Raw genomic sequence first — 26520 nt, forward strand, 5'->3', positions numbered from 1 at the left:
TTCTATGCAGTGATTTCTTATTCTTATTCTTCCTGATGTTTTTGAAGTTTTAAGAAAAAACGCAATAAAACTTACCCAAAATTCACGTTTAAGCAACATAATTTTCGAATCTTCTTCATATCTTCCTTATGTCCCAAGTGGGGAGTGTACCCGGTTCAATTTCCGGCTTAGTGGTCCGCAGTGTTCTATTGGTTTTGAACCACTGAACAAAAAACAGGTCCGTTTACACGGTAACAGTTTAGATTATTCCAGCCACTGTCGTAGTAGTAACAGATTGTGAACTACATGATGGTTGTCATTATGACGTCATTGTCCTAAAAAACTTCGTAGTGAAGTCAATCTATCAGTCCATTCGAAGGTTTTGTTTCACGTACGTGCTGCTGCTTCATAGAACCAGGCATATTATCGTCTTTGGGCAGTAAAACTGTATTTCCATATATTATTGTGTTTTTTTTTCATTTCTGAACTTTAAATTGATTCTATCAAAAGTTATTAATCTTATCAAGAGGTTTGGTGATAAGGATATAACTCTCGGTAAATACTCCTTTTTCCGACTAAAACAAGTTTGTCACTCCGTTAACTGTCACACCTTATTAACTGTAATATCGATTGAAAAGAAAAACAGTATTTTCATATATTATTGTCTTTTTATTATATCTGAACTTGAAATTGATTCTATCCAACGTTATTAACCCTGTCAAAAGAAATCGTGATAAGGCTGCAACTCTGCGTTAATGGTCATGGTCAAAACGCGTTCATATTTTATTAAAATTACTTTATGCTAGTGGTATTACAACAGTAAATTTGCACCGTGTAACGTCTTAAACGCCTTTACTGTCATATTAATGAGTCGATATATTTAACACTCCTACTCTAATGATTTCATTTAATCTCCTGGAAAAAGAGTGTAAACATTATTTCTTTTTTTTTAATCTAAATAAGAGAACAGTGGAAGAATGTAAATAATCACATTATATTTTTTTTTTACATTAGTTTTTAATAGATAATTCAACAAAAATGGTATAATAAAAGTGCCACAAAATTAACTATAATAGAAAATAAATCAAAACAAGTGAGATGCTGCTGCGGAAAGCGTCGAAAGGCTGCAGGAAGGAAATTTAAAAAAATACAAATTATTAATCATATCAATATACTAGAAAACCTGGGAAAATCTATTTACTTTATATGAGTACCTGAATGAAATACATGTAGTTGGCTAGCTTTGTGGAAAGGAAGTCCGTCAAGCAAATTTAAGGCTATTAAAAAAAAAACAACTAAACCGTGGACAATGTGAAATCGTTCCTATCGCAGGGAGGAGGTCGCTACAAGTATAAATCATTCATATCTAATCAACAAGCAGCCACTGGCTAAGTGACAGTATTGTAATAGTACGCTTATTGTCAGCTACATCTGGGTAGTGAGTAGACTAGGAGTGGTACCAGGTGTATCAGTAGCCCTCAATGAAAGAAAAACAATAATAAAATCTGTATTAATTATTGTTATAAGATAAAATAATCTATTAATCAAGATTTCAACCCCAAATGTATACTCATTCGCTATCTTGAATTTCAAAATTCCAAATATTGGGATTGAAACAAAAAAAATATACAATAAAATATATAAAATATCTACGGAATAAATCCGAATATCTAGGAAGATAAAATATAAAATATGAGTTTTGATGACTTTTGGGTTTTACGTCCTAAAGCCCTAACGAACAACAATAACATATTGAAACTAAATGTGACATGAATCAATTCTTTATGAGTGAGGATCCCTTAGAAGTCTTTATGGCTACCGTAATCTTATAAAGCAGGCTCACGATCTTACTAGTAGGTCAATAAAATAGAAATAGCGATTTAAGTCGCATCTTTTCGGCCAGGCGGACCACGAGCACGAAGTGGATTATCGAACGGCAGAGAGAACTCAGTTCTAAGCCGGTACTAACTAGGGTTTCATTTGATTTGTGGAAGAGCCGTATTTTACCAGAGTTGTGTTACATAATCGAACTGTGATTGGCCAATTGGAAGCGGGCTCGTATGCTGTGTAAAGCTGCTTAGTGCTCGGTAGCAGCTGTGATGAGGCTGTCGCGGATTATACAGGATTACTCCAAGCAGTTCCTTCCCCTACGTGAAATCTAGCAACTTTAGGGTGAAGCTAAATCTTGCTTAGTGCATATTTAATGACTTGGCAAACCTTATTTATCTAGCTAGCATATGCGTTTAAATGTTGTTTCAAATTACCATATTTTTGTTTATTCAATTACTTGTTAGGATCAGTGATTTTTTACATCTGATAAAAACATGACTAAGTGTCTCCGATTAACCGAATAACATCCAAAATGTATGTGGAAAAACTACAACATTAAATTCTTAGGTTTTGATTACCTTATCCTAGAAGCAGAGGCTACGCAGATTCCCATAGAATCTTTTCTTACTATTTATTTATTTTTTAAAAAACATATTCGACGCGTTACCTAGTGATCTTGCCAATGAACCCTAAGAGCCGATAACAAAATATTTTTTAAATTATAGTTTTCTGCTTTTGCTCTCTCTCTTCTCAGACGTTTTATTTTTTATATCAGGTTCTAAAAATATATGTGCTATTTTCACACCTCGTTTGACGTTTCTGAAATGACCGCTTCAATAAATTTTCTATTATTGATTTAATCATAATTAAAAACGTTAACGATAATTAACTTTTATTTATGTTTGATCTGTTATATTGTTTTTTCTATGAGGACGTTAACCATAATGTAAATTAAAATCTAGTATTAATAAAAATGACGTGGGTTTTAAGGGAGTTATTACTCAGGCATGTTCCTGGCCTTTTATAATTATACCACATTTATTGCTTTTGTGGTATTTAACAACCGGCTGCATTCCCAGCACACACTGCTAGTTTTTATACACTTCATTGCTAGTTTATACCCGCCGTCCAGGGTCATCATTAGGAAAACTTGCAGTATTCCATGCCTCGTATAATTATATGTTTTAAGAATTTTCTCTGTTGCAGTATCCTTCTTGTTTTAATTAATTTATTTTTGATAACACTTTATGCTTTCTTACGTTGGGCGTAGCGAGATTATAATTCATTCGGTAACCCTACCCGCGTGAACCTAATCCTGCCCCCTGAGGTACTAAATCCATTCCACTTTCTACCCGCATGTAGCACTCCCGTGTGGGCGGAAAGTAGCCACTGTAGGTTATCCCGGGCTAAGATAACTCCTATTGATGTTTTTTCCTCAGGGCTCTTATCCGACTGCTGTGTTGACGGGTCATGCTCGAGTGAGAGGAGTGGTTTGGGAGGCCGAGTCGTCGTAGATGGAACTTGTACGTGCCTCATCATAAACCTTCATCATCGGTACAAGGTCTCTAGTCTCTGAGAACTATGTATTAGCGTTCGAGTGCGTTGCGTATAGTTTTGGCTCCTGAAATAAATTAGATGAATAGTGAAATGTTTTTATTTCATAATACTAAGTTTATTTAAAATTTGAAATTTTAATCAAGTAATAGAAATTATAAATAATAAATTTTGCTTGAATATGAAGAAAAATTTCTTTATTTATATAATGCTAACTGCAAAATATATTTTTTAATAAATCATATGTAAATTTTATAAATATTGATTTATAAGTTGTAAATTAATATATACACCCCAAAAATGACCTCAGTAAATAAATTCTGGAAATAAGCAAAATTTTAAGTAAACTATTACAAATACTTACAGGAGTTGTATGTCTGAAAATATATTTTAATATGTTGACTAGGGTGAAAATGAAAATGTAATGTTAAAAAACCTGAAATATATATATAGATGTAAAATAAAACTTCGATACGTTTTGATTATTGTTCAATTTTATTTTTAAAAAGATGGTGTTAATTTTGATTCATTAGTTTTTTCTTTTAATAATAAAAATGAATCCCTCAAAAAAAACTAACGACCATAATAAAGTTATTTATAATAAAATTATTAAGTTCGTTTATGTGAGTATATATGCACTTGTACTACATAAAAATATAATACTTAATTATGCTAAATGTAACATTATAATATTATATTTAAAAATATTTCAAAGAAGATGGCCGCATGTAATAATGTAGAAATGTTATTTGGGTGCTACCAATGGTTAATTTCTATACATGGCTGTATCATACCATTGTAATCTAACATCACGTTTTCTAGATGTATACCTATGTAAATACAGTTGTAAATTTCTATAGATATAGAGAAATTGTTTTTTAAGAGGCACTAAACTGAAGTACAAATTAAAATGCTGGAATAAAGACTTAAACATATTTTTTTCCTACTTACACTATATTGAAAGAAGTTATACAACCTGAACTACAGAATACATGTAAATTACAGTTTTATATTTTGGGAAACGAGTCGAACTATTAAATGAACAATTTTATAATTTGTAAAATGGGGGTTGGTCCACCGTTGTGTTAGTAAATGAAAAAAATTATTATTTAAAAACATGATATTATAATGTTGAAGATGCATTGTATATGTGTGCGATGTAACAAATAGCTCTGTCATTGAGATTTACATGTTTTAAGCCTCGTTTTCAAAATGACAGTTTTCTGTCGTAATACTATAGCTAAAATGAGAGTGGAGTTAGTACAAGTTCACACCAATTTTTGGTTACTTTAATTAAAACTATATATAATAACTAGTCTAAATTGATGATTTTGTCAAATATAAGTAGGGGAATAACAAATAGCAGCTGTTTAAAAAAATTGATCTTTCATTTGGAGCTCTGTATATTTAAAAAAAAAACCTAAGAGGGCATAATTTAAAGAAGAGTAAATTTGCTAAAATATTAGCCCTAATAGAGCTATTTACGTTCAATAGTTCCCAAAATATAGCTTCTTAAAAAGCAACATTTAACAAAATATCATTTATTTGAATTATTTGCTTGTTTCCATTGGGTTCAAAACCATAACTATTTAAGTCAATCAAATTCATATTTGTATTCAAAATGTTAATGCATATTAAATACTATAACCTCGCATTCAAAGTCAAATTAAAATGTCAGGAGATATTGACATTTTTAATGAGTGAATATACTCAATTCCTGAAAAATCCCTATGCGCAAGCTTTAGTTTCCCAGGATTATCCTCACATACCAGACTGGAGACACAACGATCGAACAGTCAAGTTTTTGTACCAGTATCGTGAGTATGGTGCTACGTAGCTCCTGTAAACAGTGACTTACTGTCACAGCGAACCGGATGTAGGTTTTTTGCCCCCTCCCCTCTGTTTCTTCGTAACCATTGGCTTGGATAGTGGTAAGAGCCCGTTCTATTTGCTGGATCTGTGACAGATGTAAGTCTGAAAAACTTTATCGCTATTGCCGTTCTTGCCCGATTCGTTACCATAGCCACTGAGTTTATGCTTTGGACACGTGCCTCAATTGTTTTTTACTCAAGTGTTTCGCTAAGGTCTATTATATGTCTTTTTATCCGAAAGGATAAGAATTATGAAACGGACTGGTTTCTTGTTAACTGCTCTGTACAAATAGTATCATATCTCTCTGGAATTTAAGATTATTTTGTATTTATTCCCATTTTTTTCTTTTTGATATGTTGGGGGAAAAAAACGCAATGATTACAAAATCTAACGACACAGCCAGGAATAGCAGCTCAGGATGTATCTATCTACTGCATCTAATATACTATAGCACCTCTCGTTAGTCAAATTATAACAAAATTCGTAATGCAACGCAAAACCCATTGTGGAGGCGATCACACTGCAATTTAGTTCTTTTTTCCAACTTCTATAACTTCCTCCTGACATATTTACATGATTAATATAAATTGATTGTAAATCATTTTCACATTTTATAAGGTAACTCATAATCCTAATCCCTTAGCTCAATCCCTAACCAGCTTAACCCATCCCTACAATGTCACCGGAGGTCGAAACGGCAGTGACGCTGAGACCTATATATTTTGGATTTCTCGCAATGGCCAGATTTTCCACTCAAGCCCGGTGCATCTATGGCTAGTGCCCTCGCTCAGCCTCTACTGGCTTTTAATACCTATGACGCGGTTGTGAGAAAAGCGCCGGGATTTCTCTGTATCCTGCTTTTTCCTTGGCAAGTGGAGGGACAAGGCCGCATCGGAGTTCCCAAGGCTGAATTTAAACATGGATGAATGTATTTAAGATGTTATTTTACTTAATTTTTTTTTTGTATGTATAATTTTTTTTATCATTTAATTTATGTCTTAAATATGGTGTGAATTGACACACGATACATATTACCAATGTCTACAAATTCATGACGGAATGGAATACTATTCAATAAAGAGGAAAAATGTCTAAATAGTTCAAAATTAAGTTCTGAATTAAGCAATGGAGCAAATAATTACTTATTGTTTTACTACAATTTTCGTCGTTTGTTCAAAGATTATTTTCAAAATTTCTTATGGAGGGTATTTTGAGAAGTCAGTTTTCTAAAAGTGTTTTAGAAAAGGACAAATTCAAAGGAATATTCTCCAGACCTTCCGCCATGTTGGGAAATTCGGTGAAAATTGTAGATTTGTCACTCTGCCTCCTTCGGTTTTAGGAACATTCCTGCCCGAACTCTCTTGAGGTTCATTGATATAACGAAGGGCGTAGAGTAATGGATTGACTCGTTGACCGCCTGTACCGCAGAGATGCTAGACTACCCCAGACATGTTGCACAAAGACTCTCCCGTGACCAACGGATCCGATCTGCCCGTAGATCTTTCTCCCTTTGGTCTGCCCGGCCTTGGTCACACTCTAGCCGAATTCCCCTCCAGGGGATATCTATCTTATTGTGTCCGCTGGTTCTGCCTCTTCGTAGCATTCGATAAATGTCACATCTTTTAATCTGTTGTTAAGCTTGGGAAGATTTCCAAAATAAATAAATTAAAAGATTTTTTATTTAAGTTTATCGTGTTTTCAATATATCTAATTAAAATTTGGTACTATAATCACTAGACTGCAGTTTTCCTAAGGCCGTATGAATAAGGTGTTGAAGATTACCTGACTGGCCACTGGCCAATAGTGGTTTTATAGTCAGGGTGGTTTGGATCTGTTTATGTATAAATATGATGCTCTGAATTCAGAGATGGTATTAGTTTTTGCCCAGGAGCTTAAATATCTAAGATATAATATTGTGGTAAAATATGCGAATATGGTAACCACTGAAACCACAACAGTATGGTAACCACTGAAATTTTCATCTTGTCTTTTTCAAGCATTTCGTTGTTAGAACCACAAATTTATAATAGTTTTAATTAAAAAAAAATAAATTAGTTATTGTAATTGTATTTTCTATTTATTAATATTTTTCTTTTCTATTGTTATTGTAGAGAGATCGATAAGGAGATGGGTGAGGTGAGGACCCTGCGGCGGTGTGCGACGCAGCCCATCTCTGCCAGGGATGAGACTGATGACAACAAACCACTCACCATTGCAGAAAGGTATTTACATAGTAATCGAACATTTATAACATGCATCCCCTTGTTATGCTCGCGTAGTCGGTGAGCTCAACAAGGGATAAGATTGCTTTAAATAGTACAGGAATTTGATGAAAGTATTTAAAGATCAAAATATAAATTTATGTCATCGATAGTTACATAAAGCAATAAACCAATATGATAAAAGTTTGTAAGTATAATAAATATATCATCTCTCGAAAGACATTAATTCAAGCAAAAACATTTAAAATTTATGAAAGGAATATGGTCCGGGTGCGGTCAAAAAAACTCAAATATTAGAATTATACTATTTTATTAACGTTATACTATTATACAATTTTATAAACGTTGGCTCAATAAAATAGTATAATTCTACTATTTGAGTTTTTTTGACCGCACCCGGACCATATTCCTTTCATCTATACACACGGTCAATCAAAAATCTTCCAGTATTTAAAATTTATTTTTTCAAACACTAGTTTTTGAGCCAATCTTTGACAGCCAAATTTTTTATTTTACCTGTAATTAATTGGACAGTTTTAATTTGAATATATCCTTTGTATTAACCAAATGATATTTTTCATCTTAAAAACTTTATAATTATATAGAGCCATTGTCAGTATTGCATAGTCAATATTATTAACAAGTAATCATGAGTATTATTTATGAAATTAATCATCATTTGGTGTTTCATCATAAAATACTACTGCTTAATGATTGGACAATGTAGGGTCTAAAATCTGAGAATTTAAAAAATCATATTTATGTATGTACTTGATGTTCCATCAAGAAAGTATATAAATAACTGATAAGAAAGAATGGAAAATCAAGTATGAAATTCCTTAAAACTAGGGTTTAAAATAAATTATTACAGAAAAAAAAAATTAAAATAAAATCGGATCAAAAATTTTAAAAATCATTTATTAATAATTAATTATTATATTAAAAGTATTAATATTTTAGTTACAATATTCATTTATAATTATATTAATAATTATTTATATTAAGAGCGATTTTTGAACATAAGTGGAAAAAATCATGCCGTGATCATTAGTTTTGAATAATTTTTTTACGACTAACAATAATAATAAATAAATAATTTCTTCTTTTCCAACCAACGTTTCTTTTTCTTGCTTCTTGCGGCCCCGTTCTTAACCCCTTTTTTTCTTCGCATCTTTACAACTCTTTTTTTTTAATTAGATCTTCCTAGCATCCTAATCTTACCTTTTGCAAGTTTTGATGTAACCGTTGAAGGTATAGAGGACCCTTATGTTCCGTTTCTGGCGATTGGGTGGCGAAATAGTCGGCCACATCATCGTGTTTGTTTTCATACTTCTTGTCTTCTATAGGGGACTTATAAAAGTATTGAAGTATAAAGATGTGCAGCCCGAAGTAAACTTAAACGTTTTGAAGCGCCTGAAACCGATAATGCTACACCTGCCACGAATAACGGCCTCCATTTGATCTGAATTACAGAATTTCGGTTTTTGTATTTTCTTTTTTTTTCTTTTCTTTTTCATCAAGGGGCCATTTCATATATTTTAATCAAGGAATATTAGTGCAGTAATTATGCAACGAGAATCCAATATTATAAAGTATGTCAAACCCTAGTACTGATGGTTGACACCTGTATTCCTTATAAGGCATCAAATAAATAAGGTAATACTATAACTAAGGGAGTGGCGCTGTTTTAGGAATCAATGATTGACAAATAAATTTTTACACTTTAAATCTTTTTAAAAAACGAATAACAGAAATGAAATCCATGGGAAAAGTGATCTAGAGTAATTAGAGCATCTATACTATTTATTATGATGATCCTTTGCTAGAACACGAGGAAAAGATGATCTGAAAATGAAGCCACGGGGTTTCCAATGAATAATCTTCTCTTATGCGGGAATAGATTGAAACCGTTTCCTACCGGGGCCATCTTGAACATAAAGCTGGTTCCTCCTTCCTTGATATGGCTTCTTTTTTTTTTTATGTGGAATGTAACTTAATAAATCCAAGTTCTTCTCAATTTATAAATGTCTCTTTTAAAATTATTTTGATAATAGCCCAAATATACAATATTTTTTTGATTTGCTTTAAATATCCTTTTTTTCTTTTTAAAAGCCCTCATAAGGGGGGGGGGGGCAGACGGAATGAGGTTCCAATAGTGGTTTTAATTTGTCTTACATTTTGGTCTTCAGATGAGGTAATTTTTCATTTTATTTTTTATATGCATTATATTCAATGGATGATGTCTTATAAAAAGTAAGAAAAAATATTTGTATTTTGTATTATTACTCTTTTTTTTTATTTGTTATACTAATAATTGCATAATTAGTGATTATGTTCCTATAATCATTGGTTAGCATAATCCCAGTGCAGGATATATATAGTTTGATTGAAAAAAATAAAACTTAATGTGAAAACTCTAAGTGGCATTAAGGAAACCTACTGTCAGAACTTTTGTTGATGGTTGCAGTTAGGTTGGACTCAAACTTTTTATATATCTGGAGCTTGATCCAAAAATAGTTTTTTTGTCAAACTCAATTTCGGTGGACAATAGGTAGTTTCTCCTTCCCATTCACAATTTCTTGTGTAACTTATTTAATTTTCATTCTATTATTTTCTGTATCCTTTTGTGTTTACTCTCCATTTTTTTATTCAAATATTACAGATTCTATAGAAGATGCATAACATGCATACGTATAGGGAGAGTTTATGTCTATAGCTTTGTATTTTCACGGGTGGGGGGGGGGAGGGTGGAATTTTTTATTCTTTTCTTTCTAAGTAACTAACTCATCCTTTATGAGGAAACTGAAAATTACTCACATTGAATGGAGATAGTAATTACATAATATTTTCTTCTTCAGGTTGTTTTTGAAATATAATTTTTTCTTTCATTTTTTAACCAATGAATGAGCCAAAGACTTCATTCAATTTTGATCTTTTTTAATCTCTTAATTTTATAATAAAATAGTACATTTAATAATTTTATGAACTTATTTCGATTTTGTTCATATAACTTTTTGTAATGACTATTCATTACAAACTTATTAAAGTATTGTGTACTTGTTTACATTTAATTACTTTTGTAAGTTTTGATAGTCTTGTTTATGAATTTCGCCTTTGCTTTTCTGTTTTTTTATTTTATTTATTTGAATTTTCTCCATTTTTTTCGTTAAAATTTTCATTATTTTAGTTTAATTTGTTTATATAGTTTTAATAGCTGTTTTCTTTCATTGTGTTCTTTCATTCTGAATCCACTGATTTTTATATTACTTCAAGAACTTTTTTTTTTCAAATAATCCAGAGTAGATAACATATATTTTGTTTAATAAATTTCTCATGCAAAAAGAGAACTTCATATAGTTATGAAAGTATCATTACAAAAAACCATGTAAGCTCCAAAATTGTTGATTTATTTTAAATAACAAGTTTTGATTTAGATTTATTTTATTTATTATTTTTTTCAAAGTCATTAAAACATCACTGGGCATAATACATACTATTTGGAGGGGAAGGGGAAGAATGAGATGACAATTTAATTTTTGTGACCGTTTTTTGTCCCTCCTGAAAAGTTGAGATTTAACAGTAAAGTAGTTTCAAACTTTTGCCAACTATATATTGAATTTTGAAATATAATTTGGGGAAACTCTTACATAGTGTTTTTAACTTGTACTTTTTGAAACTATAACTGATGTATTTTGTTTATATTTAACTAGGCTGTATTTTGGCTGGAGATAACTTTAATAAATAAGATGTTTGTCTTTGAGACTCTTTATAATCTTAAACCTCTATTTAAAAAAAAAAAAAGAATATATTTAGTGTCTTTTGAATTCAATTTTTTTTTAATATATAATTTACATAAAATATATTTTTTTTAGGTTAGCTGCACTAAAGAAAAATGGACACAGCAATTGGATGAAGAGAATTTCCCGAACAAGCCCAGAAGAGGAATTGTTATCAACTAAACCGCCTCTCGTGAGTTTCCAATCTTGATTTTTTTTCAGTTATAGTCAGTTTAAAATTTAAACAACATAATATTAATGTTTGTATTCTTTTATTCTAACCATTTCTGCTCTCCCACTATCTTTCTTACTGGAAGAAAAATCTTTGTACCAATGTTTACTTCCCAAACCTGACCTATTAGTAGGATGTCTACCAATATTATGTTGTTTAAATTTAAAGTACTAGTTGACAGTATTTTGCAATAGTAGGTCTTAAAAGTGAATAAACTGCTAGTTATATTTTCCAAAAAATTGTAGACTTAAATCTCCAGTATGTAGAGGGTGGATGTGCTCCTGGGAGAGTCACTCAATCCTAGTGTTGTAACTGGTTGACAGAACAGAATATAAAAATTATTGTCTATAGTTCACCTCGCAAATAGTGTCAATTCCTGAGAACTTGCTTAATAATTTCCTAAGGTTGTTTGAAATTTTGTAGTATATAAATACAGCATCTGTTTCTTTTAAGTTGAAATACACGCTTGTTGTTATTAATATGCTGTGTTTATACAATTGATATTCATAATTATAGGCTATAAAATCCCAATTTTGATCTGCAAAATGATAAAAACTAAGCATAAAGCATAATTAAAATGTAGCATTGATAAGCCATCTGTTGTAATTGGAAATTTTAGTTGTTTTTATTTTGAATGAATGAAATGAGATATTGAATTCTAAAACCAATCAAACCCATTTAATTTTTCAGTTTAAAATATTTTTTCTTTCCTTTACAGTTATCAGTCTAGATTATCGTGAGATGGAAGAATTTTTTTGTCTAAAAAGCTGATATAATTATATGACACGATTTAACCAATTTTGGAAGAAATTCATATGCTTTACAATAAATTCCTTTTGTTTTTTTTTTTTTATTCTTTTTAATGCATATTTAATTACTGCATAATATCTGTTATTATTCATAATTCCATTTCAATAATTCAAGAGTTTTTTTTTATCAGAAGTTAATATATCCACTTTTAAAAAGTAATAGCTTTTTTGAGAAATTAAAAATCTGGAACAAAAAATTAACTATTAAGTTTATTTTAAAATTTTAATTTTCCCCGATCAGATAGTTGTACAAATCATCATTTTTAATAAAACATTAATTTATCTACTTGAGATGCTCTTATAATAATTTTTGAATAATAACTTTCCCAAAGTGGATATATTGAAGTGGATATATTGACTTTTGATAATAAAAACACCTCAACTGTAGTCACTATTAAAACATCTGTTATAACAATTTCTGAATTTTCCACTTTGTGTTTTATGTCAAAGATTAGGTTAAGATTATTCCTGTTCCTTTCTTTGCTGCCTGACATTTTATTATTTTCCTTAATTGGTATTAAAAATCATTCTTTGTATTTTTAAGTTAATTAAAAGAAGTTTTTAATGCTCTGCAGACAGTTGTTGAAGTCAGTGTTCTTATTTGTATACTGATGATATCAACATTGAAGAGTTGTTCTGATTAGATAAATGCCTTGTGAACTTATCAGTTATGCTATAATTTTTAATTGCTGTTGGAAATTTTAGCAATCATGAGGTTGTTTTTCCATGTAGTATTTTCTCTACTCAATTAAGTAACAAGTTTTGGCAATAGTTCGCTTTTTATTTAGGGAATTTTATATTTAGCACAGTGGACCTGGGTAAATATTCACTCACTAGCCATCTGTTTATGTTGCGAATAGTAGTGTAAAAATCTACTCAAGAATGGGCTTTTGTATTATGTGGAAAGTATTTGTCGGTGTTTCCTGTTTGTTTTTCGTAATATTCGCACCATTTTGGCTCACCGCATGCCTCGTTATTACATCTGTATCTCAGTTGATTTCGAATCCTGACCAACCAAATGATGGATCAGAAACTCAGAGTGATCGTACACAAGAACATCAGGGATTCACGAACATTGATGAAGTTAGAAAATCCAAGGTTTGTTTCTACATAAAAAATTAATACACAACTGATATTCCACTCCTCCTGTTATTCATTGAAACATAATAGGCAGTTCTTTATGAATATTATCTAAAATCCTGAGGTTATACTTTTTAAAATTTAAGAATATTTTTTATTCTAATGTACCATATATTTTGATTAGCTATTATTAGAAAACTAGTTGGTGTTAATAAATTAGTTTTATGAATCTATTGTTTGATGGAGTAGTTATTTCAAAATAAAATTCATAGAGAACCAAGAAATATTTTTTATTTTATCTCTGTTGTTATATTAATTTCGTAAATCTGTAGATCTCTTTTAAAATATTTTTTAAACTATAGTTATGATTATTTTAAATCTAATTTGAAATCAGGAAGTTTTCCTGCTCAAAGGATGTGTGGGTTTAAGTAAAGAATGACTAATGAGAGTTATTGGAAGCTTGTAGATATTAGTCATATTATTATAATATAATGTTCATACTTCAAATAATGTATTTTTAATAACAGCTAACAAATTAAAATAGATTATAATATAAAATTGAAATTATCAGAAAAGAAATTTCATTTTATATAACTTTCATCATCTGTTGAAATATTTAAATTTGGATATTACAATTCATTATTTTTTTTTCTTGAATATTACCATCTTTTAAATAACATAATACATGTAAATAGTCTAGTTTGGTTTTGTCTCATCGTGTAAAAATGGCTGAACTGATTTTGCCTTTTTTTTCCTTCATTTTTTGAATTAAAATGAAAAATAGTTTCTTATTCTGGGACTAGGTCACTTTAGCAATCATAAGGTAATTTTGTTTTTACAACATATATTGGGCCAAAAGCAGTGTGGCCACACTTAATTATAACTTAAAATTGTATGTAAATAATTTCAGATACAGAGATAAAAAATAAAAAAATAACTGACTAATACATAAAAAATCAAACAAAAAGGTAGGAACATATGTGCTATTATAATATCACATTGGATTGGTGAAGTAAAAGATAGTTAAATATATAAGGGTTTTAAATGAAGGAAGGGTTGGTACATGATGTATGTTAAAAGGAATTGATTTCCAATGATATGCAGCTCGGGTAAAAAATGATTTTCAAATGCAGCAGTTTGGTGATGTCCAATAATGATGGAGGGTAGATGGCCAATAAGCAGGACCTGGAAGTGTAGCAATGGTCAACGGGAAATTTGAGCAATGTGTGGTTTCCAGGATGAATTTTGATCAAAAGTGACTCCAAGATTTTTGACTGACGTTGACATGAGATAGTAGTATTGTTTAGAATAAATAAGGTTGGGGGGCCCTGAGATATATTTAAGGAGAGAGGGAAATTCAATTATGATTACTTTAATCTTTTCGGCATTTAACGTAAGTTTATTATCTGTTGTCCAAGTGCTTATACTATTAATGTCTTTGTGTAGTTTTAAAATGGCATTTGAGGTGTCACGAGGATAGAAGGAAAAGTAGATTTGTAAGTCGTCTGCATATAGATGATATTGGGAATGCTGGATGGTCATTGATAAAGATGGAGAAAAGAATAGGATAGAGAGGAACCTTGAGGTACGCCTCTAGAAAGAGGTAGAGAGCTAGAGGGAGGATCATTAGGAATAACAACGTACTGGGACTGACCAGTAAGGAAGGATTGAAACCATTGAAGTGCACTAAATGACAAAGAGACTCTGTGAAGATTTGAAAGAAGCCCAGAGGCTTTTTTTCATTGTTATATATAGAGCTCTAACTTAATTTTAAAATAGCACAGAGGATCAAAAACCTTGATGTTTTGTCCACTTATAATGGAAAAAAGACTCTAGAAAAAAACTTATTATTGTTATTATTTGTCACTGTAAAAAGGGTATTAGCAATCTTAAACTATTATTCACAATCTTTAGACCAATGGTGGGTGTATTGAAATTATTTCCAATTTTTAAAAAATTTTATTTATCCAAAAACAAAATGTGTTGTTAAATAATTAAAATCTTCTTAATTAAGCCAGCAACATCTGATTATCGAATGAACATAGTGTGCATCAAGGAAACTAGACTATTTAATTTATTTTTTAAAGTTTTTCTTAGAGTTGAATAATTTTACTTTATCATTTAGTTAAATGAACAGCTTGGCGGATCACGATGCTTCTTTTACGCATGGCTTACTCCAGCGTGGAAAGATCCAACAGTTAGTTTTTCAATGCCCTTGGTTAATGGAAACCCAATATTGTTTCTCAAGAGGGTCTCTGGTGAAGCCAAAAGTCAAAAAGAACAAAATTGTTTTCAACCATTAATTTATTGCCAACGTTTCGACACACAATGTAGGTCTTCATGAGGGTTGTTGTGATTGATGAAGATGTATAGTGTTCATTATACATCTCCACCAAACAAGTAATTATTTATTTGTATTCACGAATAATAAAAAAAAAAAACTTTTCTTCCTTAATAAAAAAATCTAGAAGTGAACAGTTTTTGAATCAATGATAAAATTTCTTATAGTGTTTCTTGAATAACGCTAACAACCATATTAGATGTTATTATTCTTGTGCGAATAATGTGTAATCTGCTAGTATATTCAGTAGTCTTTAATTATTTCAGTACGATTAAGAGTTTTTATCAGAAAGCAATTAGCATTAATCAGAAAATTGTGATAAAATCAAGAAAGTTGGTTTGTCCTGCTTGTCTTTAACATTATTTTCGTTTGATAATGTGAAATAAAAATTAAGGCATTATCTGTTTCTGTAATACTACTTCATTAGAGAAGATTCTTTCTCTTTAGTTCATTTATGTGATCACATTAATAAAAGATAAAATAAACATATATTTATGTTTCTCTTTGGGTACAGAGTGGAAGCTCGAGATTCAGTGAGAAGCTGGGACAGTTGGAGGTAGCTGCTGAGGGATGGAAGGCCCGAGTCACCGCTCCAGATTCGCACCAGTTCTCGGTGGCTGGTAAGATGGGGCCAGTCAGCACTCCTCAGCCTGCCCTTGGGGGAGCCAATCGTACTCCGGCTCCTCAAGTCTTCACCCAATCCCCAGGTTAATTGGAATATCTTAATTATCTTATGTGCTGCTTTGCTCTGTGTTTATACTGTATTTTTTTTTTTAATGTTCTCTTTTTTCTTTTCCCCTAGCTTCTATGTCTACTCCTTCTGTACCTGATAGCTTAGCGGCCCTTATGAAGAGGAGTATATCAGTACCAGAAGGTGAGCTTAGTTGTTTTTTATTATAACGTAGCTTTGGTTGAATATATTTTTAAGTTTTATCATAAATAGTAAAGAAATAATTTATTTTAGTATTTTTTAATATTTTACTTATCTACTATTTTAGTCTTCAAGTGAATCAATTATTGATATTTTTTTTGTATTTTAAGATAGATGAAATAAAAACTTTAAAACTTATTAATTAAGTAAGTAGTTAACCTCTAAAACTACACCACAGCTACTTTTGTCATTCTCTCTTCTACATTTAATTGAACAAAGCAAGTAATGAATGATGTATAATAATTATGATGGTGTGTCATAATTAAGTGTACTGGTGCAATATAAATTAATGTGATTCCAATTTTAGTTTTTCTAAAGATGGCACAAATAGCTGAAACATGAATGAATAATAAACAGAGAATCATGAATGTAATGGCAGCTTTGTTTTATCGTTAAAATCTTCTTTAAAAAACAATATAAAGTATAAACACTTTGATACTATATTAAGTAGTCCTTATATTCTAAAATTTTATTTATGGGATAGAAATTTAAATTTATTTTACAATTAAAGAAGCATAGATTGTTTGATAATTTTTTATCATATATTATTTTATTAGTATAAAATTTTATTACTAACCAAATTCTAGTCTAGCCTGATAACTATTTCATGGATATATTGCTCACTATGATGTCATTATTGAAAGGAAAAGAAAACGAACCAGCTGGTGATGCCCCGGTGGTGCAGGTACCAGAACCATACGATGAGGACTTCTCTTCGTTCTTCCTCAGCCCAGATCTCGAGAGGTTGGCTTCCTCTGGCGATGTTGATTCCGTTGACCTTGAGCATATCTCCTCAAGCACCTCACACTTGTAAGTTAATTAATTACTTAAATTCAGATGACTTTGAGTAGAATTACCTATCTTAAATTTATACCTAATAATTTTTCAAGCATATGTTGGGATATTTTAATCAGACTACTCTCAAGAATACATGTTTAGTGTTTTTTATCTACTTACTTTGATTAAAGATATGTTTTCTTTAAAAAAGGCTTTTTTTTTCTACAAATTATGTGTTCAAATTTTTAAGTTTAAAGTTAATCGATATTCATTATAAGCACAAGTTTTATTGAATTAATTTTATTTCCAATATTTATACGATTGGTTATCATATCTAAAAGCCATGGAAATTAAGTATAATACACTCAAGATCTTTTGTTAATTTTTTATTTTATTATGTTGCATTTGTAGAATTCTAAATTTGTTTCACCACCATCTACCCTTTGCACTTTTATAAACTTTTGAAATCTTATTTATCTTTTATTAAGGTCAAAAATAGAAAATAAATTGTTCATACAAATCAATAAAAAGACTATATGCCTAAAAATAGTGAATTGTACATAGCTAAGATCAATTATTTGGATATTTTATTAAGTAATAGAACATTATCTCAATTCAAATTATTAATTGAAAAGGCGGACATAGTATCTGAAAAGTTCTAGTTGAAAACATATGTATGTGTCAAGAATCATTGTGCTTAATTTTTGACCTTAAGGCAGTTATATTAGATTTAAATAATTTTTATTCACATTTAAATAAAGACATATGATTAATAATTGTAGAATTATTTATTTAAAATGTGATCAACTTGATCTATTACATAACCATTTTTTAACTCTAATTTCTAGTTAAGTACTGTTTGGCAGACAATAGAAATGCCTTATATTTGGTATAACCATATATTTTTTTTTTATAATGCTTAACTTTTTTATCGTTAATAGGTCAGTGGTAAAAAGAAACGTTCGGATCACAAGAAAGCATAGGTCTACAAATCCTCTGAAAGCCCTCGCCCAGCGCTCTGATCTCAGGACAGAATATGTAGAGGTCAAATCTGGAGTCGCAGATCGTGAAATTCGAAGGATGAACATAGAGAAATGTAAACTAATTATTTAGATTGCCTCTTCTCGGGTGGTTTCTTCTTTTGTATTAATGTTGCTTCATATCTGTTCCTATCTTCTGTTGGCGTTAGTTGTTATGTATGCTTCCCTCCTTAATATTTCATTTTATTATTATTTCTATTAATATTATTATATGTATTCAATTACTAATTGCTCAGTTACTTTTTATCTTCCATGAGCTCTGTACATGAACAATTTATTGTGACAAGTACTAAACATGGAAACCTATTCAAACTATAAAAGAATAATTTATCAAAATTAATAATTCAACATTTATACTCATAAAAAAAAAAAAAAGTTAATATGCCTTCCTTCTTGCCTGGAAATAAAATATATATCTTCAGAGCATGTCACAAACTATAAGTTTTGTATATATGTCCTTTTTTGTAAATATATATAAAGCATGTTTTTATACATATATGTATTTTAGTATGATATATAAAGAAATTTTTTCACCCAGTTTTACTTTATTTTCTTTTTAATTTTTCCTTATTTTCTCTAAAATGTCTTAATTAGCCTTTTCTTAGTGTGTAAAGAGTTAGTTATAAATATGAGATTAATTTTCAGGAAGGATTATCATGTTAACATCTCAACTATTTAAAAAAAAAAAGTGTGGATATTGAATTGAAGGGGGTGGGGAAAGAACAGTCTATGCTAGGATTTGCTTAACCTTTGTCCCTTTTAAATATTGTTTCATTCCTCTGGCTCTCCTATCTTATCAGTGAAAAATAATCTGTTTAAACATTTTGCTTAGCAATGTAATAAATATATCTTTTATTAAAATAAAGCATTACAATTTATTCTTATACTATATAAATAATGTATTCAATTTTCTTCAACTCTAAAAAAAATTTTTATAACTTTTTCATAATCTTCAATAACAATGATTTCAAATATAGTTCTATTTTGTGAAGGAGAACCAAAATTTATATCTGTTCTAAGAGAATTCCGAGAGTTAGTTCACAAATAACTCATTTGGTATTGATGAAATTCAATCTTGTTTGGCTTAAAATAGAAAGGCAATATTATGTAAGAAGATTTAATGAAACCTAACTGTTCCATTATCGTGCCCTACCTTCAACATACTGAAGGAAGAAAAAACAAGATTTTTAGTGAAAAGGTTCATAAGGATAGGTCTTTTAAAAAATTGAGATTTTTTTTATTTAGGATTTAACGTTGTTATGTTCTCCAACTTCATGCAACTTAACAGTAATCAATAGATCCTATCTTCTGTTTATTTCTTATATACTTTTTTTTTTCTCTTGTGTTCCTATTAGGGTCATTTATCTAGCCCTAGGTTGAGAAATATAATTTTAGAGATATAAATCAATTGTTTAATCTGAAAGCATTCAAGATGTCAGTGACTCGTTTTATTAATTATTCTGATATTATGAAATGAAAAAGTTACTATTACATGTAAATCACTTTAAAATAGTTTTATTCAGTGATTTTTTCAATAATCACTTCATTTCCCTATTTTACTTATCGCTGTTTAGTTTTGTTAAGTGTGTTGACGTTACAATCTATAAGTTGAATACTTTTTTAAGAGCAAGTGTTGAATGAAAACACTACAAAGAGCATTGATGATTAGACGACTACACTCACAGCAATCGAAAATTTAGACTTTTGGGAACATAAATTTGCTTTTATTGTGGGTCATTCAGAATTTCTAAAAAAAAAAAAATATTTGTTTAATTGTGAACAGATTAGATAATTGATATTTTTTTAGGGAAACATAAAGAAAAATCCAATTATTCCAACTCATATTTATTTTATTTACCAACTTTCATATTTCTGAAGAATTCCAGAAGAGTTTCGAAACCATATAATTCATTGCATAGACCATTGTTGAGCCACACCCTTCAATTAGGATAAAATAATTGGTTTTATTAATCAGTTAAAAAACTGTTTTATGTTGCATGTTATAAAGAGGATTGCTTGCTGCTTTTAATAAATACGAGACTCAATATTACCATTGTTGGTTTCTGAGCTACTGGGTGTAGTGTGAACTTGTTGCATGTTAAGCATCTACTGCATGCGTATAGATTTGTAGCTAACCTTGCCTTTGAGCTTGCTTATCTTTGAAAGAAATAACTGGACTGATATTTGTTTACATATTTACATAGATTTGTTTGACAGTAAAATTTTATTTTGTTGTTTTACATTACATCCTTTGTTGTACTTAGATATATTTGATTAAATTTTAGATTGAAAATTTAAATTAATCAATTTCTAATTCAATTCACCATATATTTTCTTAATCATTATGGAAGAAGCTTAAAAGAAAACTAGTTTTTCTTTAAATTATGTATCCTCTAAGATTGGTGCATAATATTTTACCTAAAGATTAGCTATAATAAAATAAAATCCTTTTTTCTCTCTTGACCTATTCGAAAAAAGTTTTAAATGCTTTCGATAAAATTAAAGGGCATGGATTTTAATGGATAAGAGTTATAACTCTTGATGACATTTGTATTCATATCCACAAATGTATCTGTGTATTTATATCCTACAGTATTCCTCATCAAATAAAATAATTTTTAAATATTCTATTTCATTGGTTGATACCGATAATCTTATTTTAAAATATACATATCAGTTCCAGTTATAACTTTCACATTGCTTTTTATATTGTATATTTCTTTTTTCAATTAGATGCCTGATTTGGTTTGTTGATATATATTTTTTTTGTATAGCTTATGTTAGCTGTTAAGTTTTGTGTTTATATTATGTTTTTTATATTCAGTTATTGCATATCTTATTTAATATTTATAATTTATAATTTTTCTTTTTCCTATGATATTTAAGTAGTTATTAATGTTCTATCTCTTTTTAAACGTATAAAAATGATATACTGAAATGTAAAAAATCTTAAAACATGATTTAATCTCTTTTTTTTCATTTTTTTAAAAGAAAAATTCTACATCCTGTGAATTTCTTGATGATAGAACATTTTTTCCTATAATTTTATTAGTAATAAATACTATGTTATCTTTTTCTGATATATTAGTTATCACTTTTCATTTTTTACAAGTAAAATTTTAACTGCTCAATAAGCAAGTTTAAATTTTGTAATGTTTTGATTTAAATGTTTCAACTTTTGAATTTGTCTTTCATGTTTATTGATTATTACAATGACTAATAGGATGATTTTAGATATTTTTGTAAGTGTATTATTTACAACTGATGAACTCATTTTTATTATTATGTTACTGGTCAATTCAAAAATATTTTACTAAATTAACATTAATACAATAAGACTTCATTACTACAATTAGATTTCATTACTACCAACATTAATGCAATAAGACTTCATTACTACCAACATTAATGCAATTACATTTCATTATTACCAACATTAATGCAACATGATTTCATTATTATTAATACAATAAATGACATTAATACAATAAAGGTTCCATTATTAACATTTGGGTAGCTATACCACTCTTTTTACTCGGTTGGCCCCTGTCTCTGTGACAGTGTTGTTTGTCCAAATTTCCTGATTGTAACGCAGTGAATTAAGTTTTAATGTATCATTTCTTTTTTTTACATTTTATTAGGAAAATACAAGACATCTTGAATGTAATGTATTTAATAATAACCGTAATTATAATACTAAAAGAAAAGAGCAATTGATTCTGTGGAAAAAACTTTTAAGAATGTTTCATCGTTCTTTAAATATTTTTATGGAATTGAATTCCAAATTTTAGTTTGTTTTATGGATATGGATCCAATTTCTGTACTTTCTTATTCAAAGAACACATTACAGAATTGTATTTTAATTTAAGGAAAAAAAAATTATTAGTGCTTCAATATTGGATCCATTTGTTTAAAATTGGCTAGGATTACTTTTGTCCATGGCAAGAAAAAGACAAAATCCTGGAACTTTTATAAAACCTTGGTTGGTCCAAGCTCAAAAACTTCAGCATTTCTATAGGTGGCCTGATGTTGCCCGGCGAAGACCCTCCCTATTGTTTGGGAATCAAGGGTCTTAATCAATTTGTTCTATTTGATAATCATAAAGTACGGAAAGAGGGAGGAGATAAAAAAGCGGAAGAAAATTAATCAGGAAATAATAGATGTTCTGAATATATTAAAGACTGACAATTTGCTCATTTTCAAGACAAACCTGGAAAAAAGGTTTATGATACCTGGAGGAAACAAAAAAATTAATAATTACTCTATACAGAGATCACCAATATTGTAAATTTAATTTGTGCTTTTTTTTTTTTTTTTTTATATGTTTGTGCAGTAATTTTTTCTAAATTCATTTTACTTTTTTTTAAGTTCCAGTTACAGCACTCAGGTCTCTTAACAGTGTTATTATGAAGATGTAGCATTTTTTTTTTCTTTAATGAAAAAAATGTATAAAGTTTAATGATTTTATACATTATTATCTGTAGGATTTTCCTAAAAAGACATTCAAATTAAACTTATGGTCAGAATTAATTTTAATATTGATTCCATCTTTTCCAACTTTTAAAAAGTACATAATTAACAACATTTCCCTTCACTGGCAGTATAAAATAGTTTCACCAGCTGTTTTATTTGCACCATTCTACTAAAATTTTTCACTCAGCACCTCACTATATTATTAAACTACTTGTAGAATTAGTATTTATTGTAGTACCTTCAAATCTAGAAGAAACAAAAATCTGTTTATACCTATTCCCTAACTATTTTTTATCTCCAGTTATGAATCATTTAGATGTTTTTTCTTATTTATTTATTTTTTTATAATAGTTTTTAAAATTTCAAAAATACTAGAAATTTTTTATTCAATAGGTCTGTGAATCATATTTCATTAGAAAATTTTAAAATATCACTACTAATTTAAGTGTAGTTATATTAGTAGTTATACTTAAAAGCAGCAAATACAAGAGCGAGGAAGGAGAAAAGGCCAGCTGGAGTTGAGAACTACACTTATCTCAAATCTTATATTATATAAATATATTCATTGACTTACTGATGTTCTCTAAAATTGTTGAATTTCTAGAATAATTTAGGTTTGTTTTGATTTCAAAGATTGCTTATATAAACACAATAATTTAAATAAAATAAACATAATCCCAGACAATTATACTTTGAATAGATTAATTAAAAATTTGGGTTTTTCAATTCATTAATATTATCATCTCAAGTTGGATCTTATCTAGTGAACATATTTTTCATTTATAAGACTTTTGTGACTCATTATTAAAACCTTGTATAATATAATGATTATGTTGGGGAAAAATCCAATCGCCACAACTTGAACCAGCCTTATTTAATGTAACTAAATAATTTCTAATTTATTGTAAGAAGGATTTCAAACTAGATTAAATATGATGTGAAGATAGTTGACCATAGATATATAAGAGAAGAAGATGTTCGGGGGGGGTGCGGTCAGCAGAAAAAACACAAATAAACAAATGAATCATTTATTTGTGCCGATGTTTTGACCTGATTTTCAGGTCTTCATCAGAGCTATAAAAACAAAAAGACAACAACCATTATTCAGAGCGAAAATAAAAAAATAATAATTATAAAAATAAATAAATACAAATAAAATAAATAATAGACTAAAATATGTACATAAATAATAATGTAATCAATCTACTACTGTCTTTGTCCATAGTTATTAATCAACTAATTCATATTTTCATTCCATTATAATAAATTTTTCCAAATTTTAGTCTATTATTTATTTTATTTGTATTTATTTATTTTTATTATAATTATTTTTTATTTTCTCTCTGAATGATGGTTGTTGTCTTTTTGTTTTTATAGCCCTGCTGAAGACCTGAAAATCAGGTCGAAATGTCGGCACAAATAAATAATTTGTGTTTTTTCTGCTGACCGCACCCCACGACCATCTTCTCCTCTTAGATTAAATATATATAATAAATCTAAAAAATTATATTTTGTTGAAATATCTTTCATATTTAAGTCAGTTATATGTTTAAAAAGTTTCTGTTTGGGTAAGCCAATTGGCTTGGGATCATCCATCACTAGTCTTTGACACAGTGGGTCAATCGTACACTTGCTAGTGTACTGTATATACATATCTAGCAGCTTACTGTTTAATCTTATAGTACGTTAAATCATTGATTCCTTTCAGTGCTGTAATTATTTCTCTTTGATCAACACAATAATTTTGTTTCTGTCACTCTTAAGACCACTTGTTTTTTCCTAATATGGCTGTAAAATTATAAAGAGAATAACTTTTATCCAATCGCATTAGTTTCAAGTTTATATAAACTTGGTTGTATCATTGAGACTATATTAAAAATTAATAAAATTAAAAAAGTTCTATTATAAGTATTTTATTAGTAATCTTTGATTACTTACTACTGAAAATTTTATAGTATCTTAAGGTAAGTGCTATAAATTTGTGGCAGTATCAGATTCAACTAGGATGTAATAGAAAATTATAAAGCACTTGACTCAACAACTCGTAAAAGAGACAAAATAGGCTACACTTCTTCATTTTAACCTTTATTAAAGTTTCATACTTTTTCAAGTAGTTACTTGAAAAATACTGGGCGTACTTTATCAAACGATGCTGCATACTACACCACAAGATAATCATGAAATAAAAATCTTTACTGCTACAACCAATAAAGGGTTGTCAGTGGTGTTCAGAACTTTGTAAGGGTGCACTGTTTCTTGAACAAAGATTGTACAAGGAGGTGATTTGTTCATGATCACACTCAACTGCCAGATTTTTCCCCACTTAAGAGCAACAACTTTATAGAGGCTGAATGGACCTTCATGGGCTCTCGAACCCACATGGTTGACTCGATGGCTACAGTAAGAGAATAAATAATTAAAATATAAGAAGATGGTCAGGGTTGCGGTAAAAAAAAAAAGAACAAATAGTTTAAAACTATATTAATGTCCAACGTTTATAATATGTATATATATAGATATATAATAAATAATTATCTTGCACAGCCGAATTTGAATCGGGTTTTTGGAGTTAGTAGCACAAAACCTTACTCACTAAACTACCCTTCTCCCATAAGATAGTCATAAATGTAAAATATATAAAAAAAACAAACAATCAATTTGAACTTTATATTTTTGTAGTAAGTAATCGAGACTTAGTCATATTTGATTTTTTTATTGAATATGTCAAAGTTTTTACTCAAGCATTGGGCTATTATCTGGGTAAAATTAAAACAGAGATACAAGTGATGAATCCCCATCAAATTTTAATACAAGTAAATGACAAAATATTGAATAAGATCAGATTGTAGGAAGATATTCCGGGTGGCGGTCAAAAAAGGTATCAAAATAGTAAAAGAAAACTATTGTTAATTAATGTTTCGCCCCACTTTGCATGGCTTTCAGATTGAAACACAGCGAATGTCTGAGCAATCATTCCCTCAGTCATTCGCTGTGTTTCAAACTGACGGCCCATACGAAGCCCTGTAGGGCAAGTTGGGCAAAACATTGGTTATCAATAAATTGTTTTCTTTTACTATTTTGATACTTTAATTCATTTGAAATATAAGCTCATTTGTATAAAGAATGAAATATTATCAAGAAAGTCTATTCAAAACACACGATTGGTAAAGCTGCATATATTATAATTACTATCTTTAAGTAACAGATTATGTAATAAGTAATTATGTTGCCCCATTGTGAAATATCACTTTAGTTTTATAGTTAAGATTCAGCTATTCGTGAACTTATATTAACCCTGCATTGTACTCGCTGAGACCTCATTACTAGGCCGTATGTGAACATATGTTTTAGGCAGGTTATGAATTTTTTATGGGGCCATTGGCCTGAATAATTTGAGATTTGAAAATTGGAAATTTGTTAAGCCATTTGCTCAAAAAAATTTATGAATTCGGAAACAGGCAGATTAAACATATTTTTTCAATATTATCAGCTCAAAGTGTTCTAAACATTCTTTAGAAATTCTCTTTCATTTGATACCTCGTTCATCAAAATCCATTGCCTATGAGAGCCGAAAAAGGGGTCTTTAGTACCATAATCTATATAT

At 29.4% G+C, this 26520-nt stretch overlaps 1 protein-coding gene across 6 annotated transcripts in view; it reads left to right on the forward strand.

Annotated features, from left to right (window-relative positions):
• LOC106679546 (supervillin) overlaps window positions 1–26520 on the forward strand; it is a 394230-nt gene that overhangs the window by 349844 nt on the left and 17866 nt on the right. For all 6 annotated transcript variants that reach the window (XM_014418761.2, XM_014418757.2, XM_014418760.2 and 3 more), the window contains 6 exons: window positions 7347–7457; window positions 11330–11426; window positions 16210–16402; window positions 16498–16569; window positions 17271–17436; window positions 18345–18499. In XM_014418761.2, coding sequence (XP_014274247.1) covers window positions 7347–7457; window positions 11330–11426; window positions 16210–16402; window positions 16498–16569; window positions 17271–17436; window positions 18345–18499 — 794 coding nt within the window. The remainder of the gene's footprint in view (window positions 1–7346; window positions 7458–11329; window positions 11427–16209; window positions 16403–16497; window positions 16570–17270; window positions 17437–18344; window positions 18500–26520) is intronic.

The sequence above is a fragment of the Halyomorpha halys genome, unplaced genomic scaffold, assembly GCF_000696795.3.
Source record: "Halyomorpha halys isolate HHAL.00 unplaced genomic scaffold, Hhal_1.1 Scaffold208.1, whole genome shotgun sequence".
Classification (NCBI taxonomy): Eukaryota; Metazoa; Arthropoda; class Insecta; order Hemiptera; family Pentatomidae; genus Halyomorpha; species Halyomorpha halys.